At 35.7% G+C, this 18,514-nt stretch overlaps 1 protein-coding gene across 1 annotated transcript in view; it reads right to left on the bottom strand.

Annotated features, from left to right (window-relative positions):
- Window positions 1-6,836: 6,836 nt before the first annotated feature.
- The window catches only part of LOC133651412 (angiopoietin-related protein 2-like), a 56,557-nt gene continuing 44,879 nt past the window's right edge, over window positions 6,837-18,514 (bottom strand). Inside the window, exons 5-8 of the mRNA XM_062049358.1 lie at window positions 18,054-18,252; window positions 13,131-13,324; window positions 7,179-7,449; window positions 6,837-7,119 (exon numbers count right to left, since the gene is read on the bottom strand). Coding sequence (XP_061905342.1) covers window positions 6,932-7,119; window positions 7,179-7,449; window positions 13,131-13,324; window positions 18,054-18,252 — 852 coding nt within the window. The 3' untranslated portion in view covers window positions 6,837-6,931. The remainder of the gene's footprint in view (window positions 7,120-7,178; window positions 7,450-13,130; window positions 13,325-18,053; window positions 18,253-18,514) is intronic.

Genomic DNA, 18,514 nt, shown 5'->3' with positions numbered 1-18,514 from the left:
AAGAAATAAAAGCAGAAATAAAATAAATAAAAACTTGTATAAACATTAAAAATATATATTTAATGTACACACAATGATTTTGTGCTAAAATAAATAAACTTAATTAATAATGAATATGTGTCTTATCCCAGGGGGGATTCATATCACAGAAGAAATAAAATAAGACGATAAAACACAAATAAAAGAAATAAAAGCAGAAATAAAATAAATAAAAACTTGTATAAAAATTTAAAAAATATATTTAATGTACACACAATGATTTTGTGCAAACAAAGATCAACTAAATTAATAATCAATATGTTCCTTATCCCAGGGAGGATCCATATCACAGAAGAAATAAAATAAGACGATAAAACACAAATAAAAGAAATACAAGCAGAAATTAAAAAAAAATAAAAACTTGTATAAACATTTAAAAAAGGCTCCACCACCCCCCGTGACCCCAAAAGGGACAAGCGGTAGAAAATGGATGGATGGATGGAGAAGCAGAAATAAAATAAATAAAAACTTGTATTTAAAAAAAAAATAATAATTATGTACACACAATGATTTTGTGCTAAAATAAATAAACTTAATTAATAATAAATATGTTTCTTATCCCAGGTGGGATCCATATCACAGAAGAAATAAAATAAGACGGTAAAACACAAATAAAAGAAATACGAGCAGAAATAAAATAAATAAAAGCTTGTATAAAAAAAAATAAAAACAAATGTACACACAACGATTTTGTGCTAAAATAAATAAACTAAATTAATAATGAATGTGTTTCTTATCCCAGGTGGGATTCATATCACAGAAGAAAAAACATACAACAATAAAACACACATAAAAGAAATACAAGCAGAAATAAAATAAATAAAAATGTGTGTAAAAAAAAATAGATGTACACACAATGATTGTGTGCTAAAATAAATAAAATTAATAATGAATATGTTTTTATCCCAGGTGGGATTCATATCACAGAAGAAAAAACATATAATGATAAAACACACATAAAAGAAATACAATAAGAAATAAAATAAATAAAACTTGTATAAAAAATAAAAAAAAATATGTACACACAATGATTTTGTGCTAAAATAAATAAACTAAATTAATAATCAATATGTTTCTTATCCCAGGGAGGATCCATATCACACAAGAAAAAACATACAACAATAAATCACAAATAAAAGAAATACAAGCAGAAATAAAATAAATAAAAGCTTGTATTAAAAAAATAAAAATAAAATAGATGTACACACAGTGATGTTGTGCTAAAATAAATCAACTTAATTAACAATGAATATGTTTCTTATCCCAGGTGGGATCCATATCACAGAAGAAAAAACATACAACGATAAAACACAAATAAAAGAAATACAAGCAGAAATAAAATAAAAACTTGTATTAAAAAAATAATTGAAAAAATGATGTACACACAATGATTTGGTGCAGATCACACACACACACACACACACACACACACACACACACACACAAACACACGCATGCACACACACACAGAAAATTCCACAAAATGTACTATTTTCCTTTTTTTTTATCCTCAGAACCCAAATTTTCCACTACAGAGGGCCCCGGGGCCCCACTCAATTATTAACACTGAAAATAATCATCTTAGACTTAGACTTAGACAAACTTTATTGATCCACAAGGGAAATGGTTCCACACAGCAGCTCAGCTACAAAGGATGGAAAGGGTAAGGATGGAAAGGATAATGCAGGTATAAAGTAGACTAAAAATGGACAGTAGTAGCAATATAAAATATAACATATTTATGTAAAATGTACATATTATATACACAGTGTATAACATGTACTAATATATTATATTATATTATATACAATATATAACAAATTACCATATACATTATAAACAAAAGCGGTATAGCTCGGTTGGTAGAGCGGCCGTGCCAGCAACTTGAGGGTTCCAGGTTCGATGCCCGCTTCCGCCATCCTAGTCACTGCCGTTGTGTCCTTGGGCAAGACACTTTACCCACCCACACTGCTTTAAATGGAACTTAGATATTGGATTTCCCTGTGTAAAAGCACTCTGAGTCACTAGAGAAAAGCGCTATATAAATATAACTCACTTGACTTCAAAGAGAGGTAGCAAACATAGAAGTGGTCAGCTGTTGTCCTTCCAGTCCAGTCAAGTGGACTCCCAGGTCCTTGTACTGCACCTCCCGGCCCTGGATCTTGATGGGCTCCACAGGGGTCAGTCTCTCCTTGAAGTCCATGACCAGCTCTTTGGTCTCGTCCAAGAACCTTACACCGGATTTTACCTGTATCTAATCATTATATCTACTTACTGTATATTTTACAACCTTGTCAAAGGATATGAAAGCATGCGTTAATCATAAAGATTGGCATACAAACGATGCAAAGATAAAAAAGGTAAGTTTTAGTTAAAAAAAATTGTTTACTATTTTTGTTTGTAATTGGTTTTTAATCTTCATTATTTACCTTCAGTTATTACAGTATGTCTCTATATACATATTTAATTAGTGCACACAGATTATTGTATTTGTTACCTTCTTGAGACCTCCGAGAAAAATGCCTACCTCTTTAGGACCAGCCTTTCTAGTTATATAAAGATGTGTATTTACCACATTAATAATATATGCAAATATTTAAAAAAATTAAGCTTTTAGTAAAACATTTTTTAATGAATTTTTTGTTTGTAATTGGTTTTTAATCTTCATTATGTACCTTAAGTTATTACAGTATGTCTCTATGTACTTATTTAATTTTTTACATTCATTTTGGCCAAAGGGGACGCATTTCTTACACACACTTGTTATTTCATATGTTGACCAGAGAGGGGGAGCACTTTTAAAAGCGACACACAGTCCATTTGAAAAGTCCCTCCTTTTTGGGACCACCCTCATTTTGATAGATGTCACCAGCAGGGGGTGCAAATGAGACATTGTCTATTAGATGCAATGTTATTATGTCATCACTTGTTCACACCTCCTCATATGAAGATACTTTTCCTTCTTCGTGTCTCAAGAAGGCTAGAAATACAAGAACACACACACACACACACACACACACACACACACACACACACACTCTCTCTCTCTCTTGTATTTCTTACCTTCTTGAGACCTCCAAAAAATGCCTACCTTTTTAGGACCACCCTTTCCAGATATATAAAAATTTGTATTTACAACATTATTAATATATACATACTATGCAAATATAAAAAAGGTAAGCTTTTAGTAATTTCTTTTTTTTTTTTTTGTAATTGGTTTATAACCTTCATTATTTACTTCAAGTTATCTCTATATACGTATTTTTTTAATTTTTTTAAAATTAATTTTAAATTTAATTTTAATTAATTTCAATTTCTTACACACACTTGTTATTTCATATGTTGACCAGAGGGGGTGCACTTTTAAAAACGACACACAGTCAATTCGGGGATGAATAGGGAAGTCCTTCTTTAGCTGCCGTCTTGTTTTATCATATATTGCTGCGTTTGCACCTGTCAATGTTTACTTTTGTATGCGCATTAAATCAACAAAAAAAATCCCGACTTTGGAGCAATGTTCACGGACTCTAGTATTTGACTCTCTATTAGATGCAATGGTTTTCCTTATAGAGACCGGTCCTCAAATAGAAGGTACTTTTCCTTGTTGATGTCTCAAGAAGGGTAGAAATAGAAGAACACACACACACACACACACACACACACACACACACACACACACACACACACACACACACACACACACACACACACACGCACACACGCACACACACACACACACACACACACACACACACACACACACACACACACACACACACACACACACACACACACACACACACACACACACACACACACACACAGGTTCCACTACAGTGCACTGAATAGTGTACCAGTTAAGTCAGTGTACTTATTGACTACAGTACAGATGTACTAGTACACTTATGACATTATTAGGTCAAATAAAAGAGTTTGACAAGGCATGTTAGTAATAAACATGTAATATTTCATAATGTCCTCCACAGAGACATGACCACATTCCTAGCAGTGCAATTTTGAAGGCAGCAGACATGTCTTCTGTCATGTGGAGTCCTATAGCGCCACTTAGTGGTCCTCACTAAACAGTGCAAAGATGCTCGTCAAAGATAGCACTATACTGTTTTTAAGGACCTTTACTTTTTTTTTACTGTCTTGGGGTAAAAATGCTACTCAAAGATCCTCCTTATAACGGGAGTTTTTTGTTTTTTTTAAATATAAAGAATCTGCTACAAAATTTCCAGTCAAAGATCCTGTATGTACCTGGAGAACTCTTCTGTTTTAAGGACCTACTGCAAAAGTAATGTCTGTAAGAGCTTCTAAATAACAGCTAATAATAATATAATAATAAATAATAATAATATAATAACAATAATAATAATAATAATAATAATAATATAATAATAATAATACATATTGAATATATTGAATATAATAATAATAATAATTATTATTATTATAGCTTCTAAATACTGCAAAAATACAAATAAAAGATATGGCAGAATCACTCTGCTGTTTTTAAGGACCTATTACAAAAGTGCAAGTCAAAGATCTTCTAGATAACAGGAGTGTTTGCTCTTTTCAAAGAACCTTCTGCAAAAAAACTGGTCAAAGATCTTATATGATAGGACTATGCAGCTCTTTTAATGACCCACTCCAAAAATGTTAGTCAAAGATCCTGTATATAACAGGAATAGTCTTCTGCTTTTAGTGACCTGGTGCACAAGCACCAGTCAAAGAACTTCTAAATTAGAAAAGTGTGTTCCTGTTTTCAATAATCTGCTGGAAAAACACAAGTCAAAGATATGACCAAAACACTTTGTTGTTTTTTGAGAACCTACTACAGAATTGCAAGTCAAAGAGCTTCTAAATTAGAAAAGTGGGTTGCTGTTTTTGGGAATCGGGTGCAAAAACACAAGTCAAAGATATGACCAAAACACTTAGTTGTTTTAAGTACCTACTGCAAAAGTGCCAGTCAAAGAGCTTATAGATTACAAAAGTGTGTTGCTGTTTTTGGGAATCTGCTGGAAAAACACAAGTCAAAGATATGACCAAAACACTTTGTTGTTTTTAAGAACTTACTGCAAAAGTGCCAGTCAAAGAGCTTCTAAATTAGAAAAGTGTGTTGCTGTTTTCGGGAACCTGCTGGAAAAACACAAGTCAAAGATATGACCAAAACACTTTGTTGTTTTTAAGTACCTACTACAGAAGAGCAAGTCAAAGAGCTTCTGGATAACAGGAGTGTGTTGCTGTTTTTGGGAATCTACTGGAAAAACACAAGTCAGAAATATGACCAAAACACTTAGCTGTTTTTAGGTATCTACTGCAAAAGCGCCAGTCAAACAGGTTCTAAATTAGAAAAGAGTGTTGCTGTTTTGGGGAATCTGCTGGAAAAACACAAGTCAAAGATATGACCAAAACACTTTGTTGTTTTTAAGTACCTACTGCAAAAGTACCAGTCAAAGAGCTTCTAAATTAGAAAAGTGTGTTGCTGTTTTTTTAGAATCTGCTGGAAAAACACAAGTCAAAGATATGACCAAAACACTTTGTTGTTTTTAAGAACCTACTTCAGAAGTGCAAGTCAAAAACCTTCCAGATAACAGGAGTGTGTTGCTGTTTTTGGGAATCTACTGGAAAACCACAAGTCAAAGATATGACCAAAACACTTTGTTGTTTTTAAGAACTTACTGCAAAAGCACCAGTTAAAGAGCTCCTAAATTACAAAAGTGTGTTGCTGTTTTTGGGAATCTACTGGAAAACCACAAGTCAAAGATATGACCAAAACACTTTGTTGTTTTTAAGAACTTACTGCAAAAGCACCAGTTAAAGAGCTTCTAAATTACAAAAGAGTGTTTCTGTTTTTGGGAATCTGCTGGAAAAACACAAGTCAAATATATGACCAAAACATTGTGTTGTTTTTAAGAACCTACTGCAAAAGTGCCAGTCAAAGAGCATCTAAAATAGAAAAGTGTGTTGCTGTTTTTGGGAATCTGCTGGAAAAACACAAGTCAACAATATGACCAAAACACTTTGTTGTTTTTAAGAACCTACTACAGAATTGCAAGTCAAAGAGCTTCTAGATAACAGGAGTGCGTTTCTGTTTTTGGGAATCTACTGGAAAAACACAAGTCAAAGATATGACCAAAACACTTTGTTTTTTTTAAGTACCTACCGCAAAAGCATCAGTCAAAGAGCTTCTAAATGAGAAAAGTGTGTTGCTGTTTTTTTAGAATCTGCTGGAAAAACACAAGTCAAAGATATGACCAAAACACTTTGTTGTTTTTAGGTATCTTCTGCAAAAGCGACAGTCAAAGAGCTTCTAAATTACAAAAGAGTGTTGCTGTTTTTGGGAATCAGCTGGAAAACCACAAGTCAACGATATGACCAAAACACTTTGTTGTTTTTAAAAACCTACTACAGAATTGCAAGTCAAAGAGCTTCTAGATAAAAGGAGTGTGCTTCTGTTTTTGGGAATCTGCTGGAAAAACACAAGTCAAAGATATGACCAAAACACTTTGTTGTTTTTAAGAACCTACTACGGAATTGCAAGTCAAAGAGCTTCTAGATAACAGGAGTGTGTTTCTGTTTTTGGGAATCTGCTGGAAAAACACAAGTCAACGATATGACCGCAACACTTTGCTATTTTTGAGGACCTACTACAGAGGTGCTAGTCAAAGAGCTTCTAAAGGCAGGAGTGTTTTGTTGCTTTGAAGGTAAGCACTACTCAGAGGGGACAAATGTGTCTTTTATTATTAATTCTAGTCTATAAACAGACGTCACAATGTTTTTTTTGGGAGCAATTTTTGGGGATGATTTTATTGAAATGTCCAAATGAGAAAACATGAACTTAAAAAGGAAGTATTTGTAGCATGTTGAAAGCAGTGTTCACCTCAGCTCAGGAAGTGGGCTTGACCATCATGAGGACCCGCCTGAGGGAGTAGGAGCCGCCATGGAACTCCGCCCAGTACATGCCGTCCTGGTAGCGGCTGCGATAGTGACCGCCCCGATACCACACGCCGTTGAGGTTGGAGTGGGCGCACGTGTGGTACCACCAGCCTCCTTTCTGGTAGTGAGCACAGTTACCTGCGGACACAAGCCACACCTCACTGACCCTCCCACTCACGCGTGACGTAGATGCGCACCTGTGTAGCTGTCCTTGTCCCGGTCCAGAGTGGTGAAGGCCTTGTTGTTGTGCCAGGAGAGAGAATCGCCAGCGTTGCCGCGATACTGTCCCAAACGCAGTCGATACCAGTCGCTCTCCGCCTCCAGCCGGAAGCTGTCATACTCGGCGAACACCTGCCGGCCCTGCCAGTCCTCCAGGACCACGCGCAGCTTGTACTGGGCTTGTTTGGTCAGCCAGTACAGGTGCTCCAGTCCTAGCCAGTACTCCCCGTCCAGGTTCCCAAAGCCTTGCTGTAAGATACTGGTGTCAAAGTGGTTTGCACTGAGGGCCACGTGGCCCCAGAGGGCCGCTTCTAACAGTGAATACTATTATTACACCATTTTTATGCATTTTATTAGTAGATTTTGGTAGCACTTTACTAACATGCAAATTAGTAACATATTGGCTCTTAATTAGTCATTATTAGGTACTTATTAATGCCTTATTCTGCATGGCCTTATTATACAACCCTAACCCTAACCCTAACTCTCTAACCCCAACACCAACCCCAACCCTAACCCTAACCCTAACCTTAACCCTAACCCCAACCCCAACCCCAACTTCAACCCCAACCCTAACCCTAGCCCTAACCCTAACCCAAACCTAACCCCAACCCTAACCCTAACCCTAACCCTATTATTACAACATTTTGTATGCATTTTATTAGTAGATTTTGGTAACACTTTAGTATGGGGAACATATTCACCATTAATTAGTTGCTCATTAACATGCAAATTAGTAACATATTGTCTCTTAATTAGTCATTATTAAGTACTTATTAATGCCTTATTCTGCATGGCCTTATTATACAACCCTAACCCTAACCCTAACTCTCTAACCCCAACTCCAACCCCAACCCTAACCCTAACCCTAAACCTAACCCTAACCCCAACCCCAACCCCAACTTCAACCCTAATCCTAACCCTAACCCTAACCCCAACCCTAACCCCAACCCTAACCCTATTATTACACCATTTTGTATGCATTTTATTAGTAGATTTTGGTAGCACTTTAGTATGGGGAACATATTCACCATTAATTAGTTGCTTATTAACATGCAAATTAGTAACATATTGTCTCTGAATTAGTCATTATTAAGTACTTATTAATGCCTTATTCTGCAGGGCCTTATTATACAACCCTAACCCTAACCCTAACCCTTATTATACAACCCTAACCCTAACCCTAACTCTCTAACCCCAACTCCAACCCCAACCCTAACCCTAACACTAACCTTAACCCTAACCCCAACCCCAACCCTAATCCTAACCCTAATCCTAACCCTAACCCTAAAACTAACCCCAACCCTAACCCTAACCCTATTATTACATCATTTTGTATGCATTTTATTAGTAGATTTTGGTACCACTTTAGTATGGGGAACATATTCACCATTAATTAGTTGCTCATTAACATGCAAATTAGTTACATATTGTCTCTTAATTAGTCATTATTAAGTACTTATTAATGCCTTATTCTGCATGGCCTTATTATACAACCCTAACTCTGTAACACCAACTCCAACCCCAACCCTAACCCTAACCCTAACCCTAGCCTTAACCCTAACCCCAACCCCAACTTCAACCCCAACCCCAACCCTAATCCTAACCCTAAACCTAACCCTAACCCTAACCCTAACCCCAACCCTAACTCTAACCCTATTATTACACCATTTTGTATGCATTTTATTAGTAGATTTTGGTAACACTTTAGTATGGGGAACATATTCACCATTAATTAGTTGCTAATTAACATGCAAATTAGTTACATATTGGCTCTTAATTAGTCATTATTAAGTACTTATTAATGCCTTATTCTGCTGGGCCTTATTATACAACCCTAACCCTAACCCTAACCCTAACCTTAACTCTAACTCTCTAACCCCAACTCCAACCCCAACCCTAACCCTAACCTTAACCCTAACCCCAACCCCAACTTCAACCCCAACCCTAATCCTAACCCTAACCCTAACCCTAACCCCAACCCTAACCCTAACCCTATTATTACACAATTTTGTATGCATTTTATTAGTAGATTTTGGTAACACTTTAGTATGGGGAACATATTCACCATTAATTATTTGCTTATTAACATGCAAATGAGTAACATATTGTCTCTTAATTAGTCATTATTAAGTACTTATTAATGCCTTATTCTGCATGGCCTTATTATACAACCCTAACCCTAACCCTAACTCTCTAACCCCAACTCCAACCCCAACCCTAACCCTAACCCTCTAACCCCAACTCCAACCCCAACCCTAACCCTAACCCTAACCCCAACCCCAACTTCAACCTCAACCCTAACCCTAACCCTAACCCTAACCCTAACCCCAACCCTAACCCTAACCCTATTATTACATCATTTTGTATGCATTTTATCAGTAGATTTTGGTAACACTTTAGTATGGGGAACATATTCACCATTAATTAGTTGCTTATTAACATGCAAATGAGTAACATATTGGCTCTTAATTAGTCATTATTAAGTACTTATTAATGCCTTTAATCTGCATGGCCTTATTATACAACCCTAACCCTAACCCTCTAACCCCAACTCCAACCCCAACCCTAACCCTAACCCTAACCCCAACCCCAACCCTAACCATAACCATAACCCCAACCCTAACCCTAACCCTAACCCTATTATTACATCATTTTGTATGCATTTTATCAGTAGATTTTGGTAACACTTTAGTATGGGGAACATATTCACCATTAATTAGTTGCTTATTAACATGCAAATGAGTAACATATTGACTCTTAATTAGTCATTATTAAGTACTTATTAATGCCTTTAATCTGCATGGCCTTATTATACAACCCTAACTCTAACCGTAACTCTCTAACCCTAACCTTAACCCTAACCCTAACCCCAACCCCAACCCTAACCCTAACCCTAACCCTAACCCTAACCCCAACCCTAACCCTAACCCTCTAACCCTAACCAAAACCAGAACCAAATTACTCTAAATGAAGTCTTTCTTACTTACAATATGTTCCCCTAGTGTCCAAATAACTCTAAATTAAGTCTTTGTTACTTACAATATGTTGTCCTAGTGTCCAAATAACTCTTAATTAAGTCTTTGTTACTTACAATACGTTGCCCTTGTGTCCAAATAACTCTTAATTAAGTCTTTGTTACTTACAATATGTTGCCCTCGTGTCCAAATAACTCTTAATTAAGTCTTTGTTACTTAGAATATGTTCCCCTAGTGTCCAAATAACTCTTAATTAAGTCTTTGTTACTTACAATATGTTGCCCTTGTGTCCAAATAACTCTTAATTAAGTCTTTGTTACTTACAATATGTTCCCCTAGTGTCCAAATAACTCTTAATTAAGTCTTTGTTACTTACAATATGTTCCCCTAGTGTCCAAATAACTCTTAATTAAGTCTTTGTTACTTACAATATGTTCCCCTAGTGTCCAAATAACTCTTAATTAAGTCTTTGTTACTTACAATATGTTCCCCTAGTGTCCAAATAACTCTTAATTAAGTCTTTGTTACTTACAATATGTTCCCCTAGTGTCCAAATAACTCTTAATTAAGTCTTTGTTACTTACAATATGTTCCCCTAGTGTCCAAATAACTCTTAATTAAGTCTTTGTTACTTACAATATGTTCCCCTAGTGTCCAAATAACTCTTAATTAAGTCTTTGTTACTTACAATATGTTCCCCTAGTGTCCAAATAACTCTTAATTAAGTCTTTGTTACTTACAATATGTTGCCCTAGTGTCCAAATAACTCTTAATTAAGTCTTTGTTACTTACAATATGTTGCCCTCGTGTCCAAATAACTCTTAATTAAGTCTTTGTTACTTACAATATGTTCCCCTAGTGTCCAAATAACTCTTAATTAAGTCTTTGTTACTTACAATATGTTCCCCATACTAAAGTGTTACCTATATATATTTTTAAGTGAAGTGAATTATATTTATATAGCGCTTTTCTCTAGTGACTCAAAGCGCTTTACATTGTGAAAGCCAATATCTAAGTTCCATTTTAAGCAGTGTGGGTGGCACTGGGAGCAGGTGGGTCAAGTGTCTTGCCCGAGGACACAACGGCAGTGACTAGGATGGCAGAAGCGGGGCTCGAACCTGGAACCCTCAAGTTGCTGGCACGGCCACTCTACCAACGAGGCTATACCACCCCAGTATAAGTACAGTGTAGTACTTGACACCTTCTATGTTAGTTATTTATCTTTGTTTTTAATGTCTATTTTCTGCTGGATTTACTCTCTATTTTATGCTGCAGCTGTCACATATACTGTAATATTGTCGTCATGTGCGTACATGGTCATTTTTTTATTTTGTATATATGATATAGACATAATATAATATAATATGTACAGTATGTATAATATACTGTACATATATTATGTAAATATTACGTATATATGTTATATTTTATATCGCTATATTTAGTCTATTTATACCTGCATTGTCCTTTCCATCCTTACACTTTCCATCCTTTGTAACTGAGCTACTGTGTGGAACAACTTCCCTTGTGGATCAATAAAGTTTGTCTAAGTCTAAAATAAAATAAAAAATAAATATAAAAATAAAATAAAATATAAAAAAATATATATATATAAAAAAAATAAAAAATAAAAAATAATAATAATAATGTAAAGTAAGTATAATGTTTAAAGTATAATGGGAAAAAAAAGGTAAATTGCAAATAATTTTACCTCAAAATGTAGTGTATATTACTGTAAATGGAAAAACAGTACTGCTGTTTTTATGGTAAAAAAAAAAAAAAAGGCAGCTCAGTTGCCAGAATTTTACTGTAAAATGTACATTAGTTTTTTTACTGTACATTTTTTTTTTAAAAACAACAAACATCCACTGTAATGATACAAGTACAAAAGCGTATCTAGTCGATACTACTATAATTACATCGTCACACAATCTTTTTTCATTTTTAAAAAATTCATATTATGTTCATAAACTCAGTAAATATGTCCCTGGACACATGAGGACTTTGAATATGACCAATGTATGATCCTGTAACTACTTGGTATCGGATCCATACCTAAATGTGTGGTATCATCCAAAACTAATGTAAAGTATCAAAGAAGAGAAGAATAAGTGATTATTACATTTTAACAGAAGTGTAGACAGAACATGTTAAAAGAGAAAGTAAGCAGATATTAACAGTAAATGAAAAAGTAGATTAATAATCAATTTTTACAGTTTGTCCCTCATAATGTTGACAAAATAATAGGTGTATAAATGACACAATATGTTACTGCATACGTCAGCACACTAATTAGTCTTCTTTTTGTTTACTTACTACTAAAAGACAAGTTGTCTAGTACGTTCACTATTTTATTTAATTACAAAATGTTAATAATGAACATATGTTTGATTTAACGTCAGATTTTTTGTTCAAATAAAGCCGATAATGCCATTTTTTGTGGTCCCCTTTATTGAAAAGTCAAAGTTAAAGTACCAATGATTGTCACACACACACACACACAAGGTGTGGTGAAATTACCCTCTGCATTTGACCCATCACCCTTGATCACCCCCTTGGGAGGTGAGGGGAGCAGTGAGCGGCAGCGGTGTCCGCGCCCGGGAATAATTTTTTGGTGATTTAACCCCAATTCCACCCCTTGATGCTGAGTGCCAAGCAGGGAGGTAACGGGTCACATTTTTTATAGTCTTTGGTATGACTCGGCCGGGGTTTGAACTCACGACATACCCATCACAAAACGGACACTCCAGCATTTAGAAAAGTATGGTATTTTGGTACCGGAACCAAAATAATGGTATCGGTACATCCTTAATCCCGGTTATGCAAAACCCAAGTAGAGTATCCACTGCTAATCAGGAGGATATTCAGGGTGGTCATTTATTTGCTTCAATGTTTATTTTGGAATGTGCAGTTTCAACCTAGCGGTTTGTTTTTTTGGGGGGCTTGATTTACCTTATACTGCTCCCAGTTCCTGAAGAAGTTGACAGATCCGTCCTGCCTCCTCTGGAAGACGGTCCAGCCTCCCTGAGCCTGGTTCTGCTCACACCAGGCCTGCACCAGCCGGTTGGCACTCTGCAGGCGCAGCAGGTAGATCCCGCTGGTCGTCTCGCCGGATTCCAGGACGTTTTGGCAGTCTCGCCACGGCCCTGAGTTGTGAGACAAGCATCCCCATTTAGTTTCAATGTCTCGGGGGGGGGGAGTCCACGATAAGAGAGTGAAGGAATGTGTGGAAGCGGGACAGCGAGTGGTAATGCCTAATGATCATCCCAACAACGTGAAGGTGAATTCCAGGCCAATACGGTGGTGGCCTCACTCTCAATCTTCTGTCTGGTAATTGCAAACATTCTGATAAGGCAGTTTGACATTCCCAGAGAGATAAGACTCCCCCACAAGTAGGTCACTGACTCCATCAGCATCTGCTGGACTTACAAACATGACAGGATGTGAACAAAAGTATCATTTCACCCTCTTTCCAACACCGGAGGCATACCGGAGACTTAAAGCAGGGGTGTTCAAAGTGCGGCCCGGGGGCCATTTGCGATAATACTAATAATAATAGATTTTATTTGTAAAAAAACACTTTACATTGAGTAAACAACCTCAAAGTGCTACAGTGTATTAAAATTTTTTTTTTTAAAAAGATAATAAAAAAAATAAAAAATATAAACTACAACAGCCAAATAGCTAAAACTAGTATGCATATATCTAAAAAAAAGGCTTTTTTTAAAAAGAAGGGGTTTTAAGCCTTTTTTAAAAGCATTCACAGTCTGTGGTGCCCTCAGGTGGTCAGGGAGAGCGTTCCACAGACTGGGAGTGGCGGAGCAGAAAGCCCGGTCTCCCATTGTTCGTAGCTTTGTCCTCGGAGGTTGGAGGAGGTTAGCATGTCCGGAGGATTTGGGGGTGAGTAATTATTTGAGGTAGAGGGGGGGGGGGCATTTCCATGGAAGCACTGGTGGGTTAGTAGGGAGACTTTGTATTCAACCCTGAGTGGAACAGGAAGCCAGTGAAGGGATTTGAGAGTTGGTGTGATATGGTCGTATTTCCGCACTCTCATCAGGATCCTAGCAGGTATGTATTGCAGTTTCTGGATGTTCTTGCTGGGGATCCCCACAAGAAGTGCGTTGCAGTAGTCTAGATCAGTGGTCCCCAACCACCGGGCCGTGGACCGATTGGTACCGGGCCGCGGCCGCACAAGAAATAAAAATAAATAAAAAGAATAAAAATATATATATTTTTTTAAAAATTAAATCAACATAAAAACACAATATATACATTATATATCAATATAAATCAATACAGTTTGCAGGGATACAGTCTGTAAGCACACATGATTGTATTTCTTTATTACAAAAAAAAAAACCATAACCCCCCTGGTCTAGATCCTCCAACCATCCTCATCCCCCCGCCATGCCTCCCCGCAAGACAATCCCCCTAAGTCTTATATACGTGTGAGTGTGTGTACTATAAGTAGGAGAAGTAGAGGGCCCGGACACCGGCCGGAAATGCATAATAAAGAAGGAAGAAAACAAAAATAAGTCGCACTGGAGTATAAGTCGCATTTTTGGGGGAAATGTATTTGATAAAAGCCAACACCAAGAATAGACATTTGAAAGGCAATTTAAAATGTCTAAAGAATAGTGAACAACAGGCTGAATAAGTGTACGTTATATGAGGCATAAATAACCAACTGAGAACGTGCCTGGTATGTTAACGTAACATATTATGGTAAGAGTCATTCAAATAACTATAACATATAGAACATGCTATATGTTTACCAAACAATCTGTCACTCCTAATCGCTAAATCCCATGAAATTTTATACGTCTAGTCTCTTACGTGAATGAGCTAAATAATATTTGATATTTTACGCTAATGTGTTAATCATTTCACACATAAGTCGCTCCTGAGTATAAGTCGCACCCCCGGCCAAACTATGAAAAAAACTGCGACTTATAGTCCGAAAAAAACGCTATTTTACGTGGCCCGCGAAAGCCTGGAAATAATATGTGTTAATAAAATGCTTCATCTTTTCTTACTAAATATATTTGTTCTTTCCCCTTTTGACATTAAAAATCATATACTGCATGCAATTGCATATCTTTTCAAATTCAATATTATCAGAATCGAAATATTATATTATCATTATTCCAAAAATATTTCTTTATAAATAAAGATAAATACTGTACTTAAATATCCACTTGACTTATGATTTCAAAACAAATGATCAATCAAATTGTAGACTGTAAAATTGACAATAGATTTTACGGTTAAATTCCGCCGACTGAGTTTGTTACCGTAAAATCAACTTTGGTACTGTTTTTTTTCCATATGCAGTAAGACACTACAAGATTAAAAAACTAACAAAAAAACATTAAAACAACAAGATTTTACTGTAAAAAAAAAAACTGGCAGCTCTGTTGCTTGAATTTTACCGCTAAAAACAGTGGTTTTGTTTCTCCATTCCATACTATTTGTTAATTTTTTAAATTATATTTATTAAAAAAATATAGATTTTTTTTTTTATATGCTGTAAAAAAAACACTGCTTTTACTGTAAAATTCTGGCAACCGAGCTGCCAGTTTGTTTGACCTTAAAATCTACAGTTGTTGTTTTTACAGTGTATTACTGTGAAAAGAAAAAATATTTTTTTATTGTAACATTCTGGCAACCGGGCTGCCAGTTTTTGTTTTTTTTACCTTAAAATATACAGTTGTTGTTTTTGCAGCATATATAGGACTGGTATCAAACTCAAGGCCCGGGGGCCAAATCTGGCCCGCCACATTATTTAACGTGGCCCGCGAAAGCCTGGAAATAATATGTGTTAATAAAATGTAGGGATGTGCGATAATGGCTTTTTGCCGATATCCGATATTCCGATATTGTCCAACTCTTTAATTACCGATACCCATATCAACCGATACCGATATCAACCGATATATGCAGTCGTGGAATTAACACATTATTATGCCTAATTTGGACAACCAGGTATGGTGAAGATAAGGTACTTTTTAAAAAAAATAGTAAAATAAGATAAATAAATTAAAAACATTTTCTTGAATAAAAAAGAAAGTACAACAATATAAAAACAGTTACATAGAAACTAGTAATTAATGAAAATGAGTCAAATTAACTGTTAAAGGTTAGTACTATTAGTGGACCAGCAGCACGCACAATCATGTGTGCTTACGGACTGTATCCCTTGCAGACTGTATTGATATATATTGATATATAATGTAGGAAGCAGAATATTAATAACAGAAAGAAACAACCCTTTTGTGTGAATGAGTGTGAATGGGGGAGGGAGGTTTTTTGGGTTGGTGCACTAATTGTAAGTGTATCTTGTGTTTTTTATGTTGATTTAATTAAAAAAAACAAAAAAAAACAAAAAAAAAAAAACAACGATACCGATAATAAAAAAAACGATACCGATAATTTCCGATATTACATTTTAACGCATATATCGGCCGATATTATCGGACATCTCTAATAAAATGCTTAATCTTTTCTTACTAAATATATTTCTTCTTTCCCCTTTTGACATTAAAAATCATGTACTGCATGCAATTGCATATCTTTTAAACGTCAATATTATCAAAATCGAAATATTATATTATCATGTATTCCAAAATTTATTTTATTTTAAATAAAGATAAATACTGTACTTAAATATCCGCTTGACTTATGATTTCAAAACAAATGATCAATGAAATTGTAGACTGTAAAATTGACAATAGATTTTACGGTTAAATTCTGCTGACTGAGTTTTTTATCATAAAATCAACTTTGGTACTGTTTTTTTTCCATATGCAGTAAGACACTACAAGATTAAACAACTAACAAAAAAACATTAAAACAACAAGATTTTACGGTAAAAAAAAACCCAAAAAACTGGCTGCTCTGTTGCTCGAATTTCACCGCTAAAAACAGTGGTTCTGTTTCTCCATTCCATTCCATTTATTCAATTTTTTTATATGCTGTAAAAAAACACTGTAAAATTCTGGTGACTGAGCTGCCAGTTTTTAAAGTAAAATTAAAAAAAAATTTTTGCAGCTTATGTAAAAAAAAATATTGTTAATGTATTATATACCGTATTTTTCGGACTATAAGTCGCAGTTTTTTTCATAGTTTGGCCGGGGGTGCGACTTATACTCAGGAGCGACTTATGTGTGAAATGATGAACACATTAGCGTAAAATATCAAATAATATTATTGATCTCATTCACGTAAGAGACTAGACGTATAAGATTTCATGGGATTTAGCGATTAGGAGTGACAGATTGTTTGGTAAACGTATAGCATGTTCTATATGTTATAGTTATTTGAATGACTCTTACCATAATATGTTACGTTAACATACCAGTTGGTTATTTATGCCTCATATAACGTACACTTATTCAGCCTGTTGTTCACTATTCTTTAGACATTTTAAATTGCCTTTCAAATGTCTGTTGGCTTTTATCAAATACATTTCCCCAAAAATGCGACTTATACTGTATATGTTTTTTTCCTTCTTTATTATGCATTTTCGGCCAATACGACTTATACTCCGGAGTGACTTATAATCCGAAAAATACGGTATATACATGTATATTCATATGTTACTCATTGTTAAAATCGTCCCTCTGAGGGCAACCATAACTGCCATGTGGCCCTCAATGAAAACCACTTTGACACCCCTGATCTAGAGTAACTGAAAATGAAAAAACGGCACCACTGTTTTTTAAGTAAAAATTCTGGCGATGGATCTGCCCGTTTTTTTTTTTACCGTAAAATTGATGCTAGTTGTTTATATAGTGTATTACAGTAAATGGAAAAACAGAACCAAACGTCTCAGTTCCCTGATCATTTTTGCATCCAACCATGAGCTTGACATACCTGGCGTCTTGGTGACAGGGAAGCTAATGACAGGATGGTCGGTAGGAGGAATGGCTGGTGTGACAGCATTGGAGTGCACTCCTACGGGGTTGTCCTGCTGCAGGGGAGCACTTTGGTCCCTTTGAAGATCGTTACTGATTTCAGAGCTGTCATTACGAGGCACAGCGGGGTGGATTTTTGGTGGGTCGGTCGCCACCACCTGCACGGGGCAGAAGCAGGAGAAACAACATTCTCAGCTCCTCAATGTGGTTGTGAGGATGCACGGTCATCCTAATCATGCATTCCTTAAAACCTGTATTTACTGTTCAGTTTTAACGTTCCTAAATGTCAAAAAAGGGTAAAAAAAAAAAAGGGTATTTTCAGGGCGTTCAATCGTTTGTTCGTCTTGGGAGACGTTCCGCCACTCATCCGAGTAGACTGCATCAGTACATATATACACATATATATACACACTACCGTTC

This window comes from Entelurus aequoreus, linkage group LG06, assembly GCF_033978785.1.
Source record: "Entelurus aequoreus isolate RoL-2023_Sb linkage group LG06, RoL_Eaeq_v1.1, whole genome shotgun sequence".
Classification (NCBI taxonomy): Eukaryota; Metazoa; Chordata; class Actinopteri; order Syngnathiformes; family Syngnathidae; genus Entelurus; species Entelurus aequoreus.
Note: the sequence above shows the minus strand (reverse complement) of the source record. Positions and strands in the feature narration are given on the sequence as shown.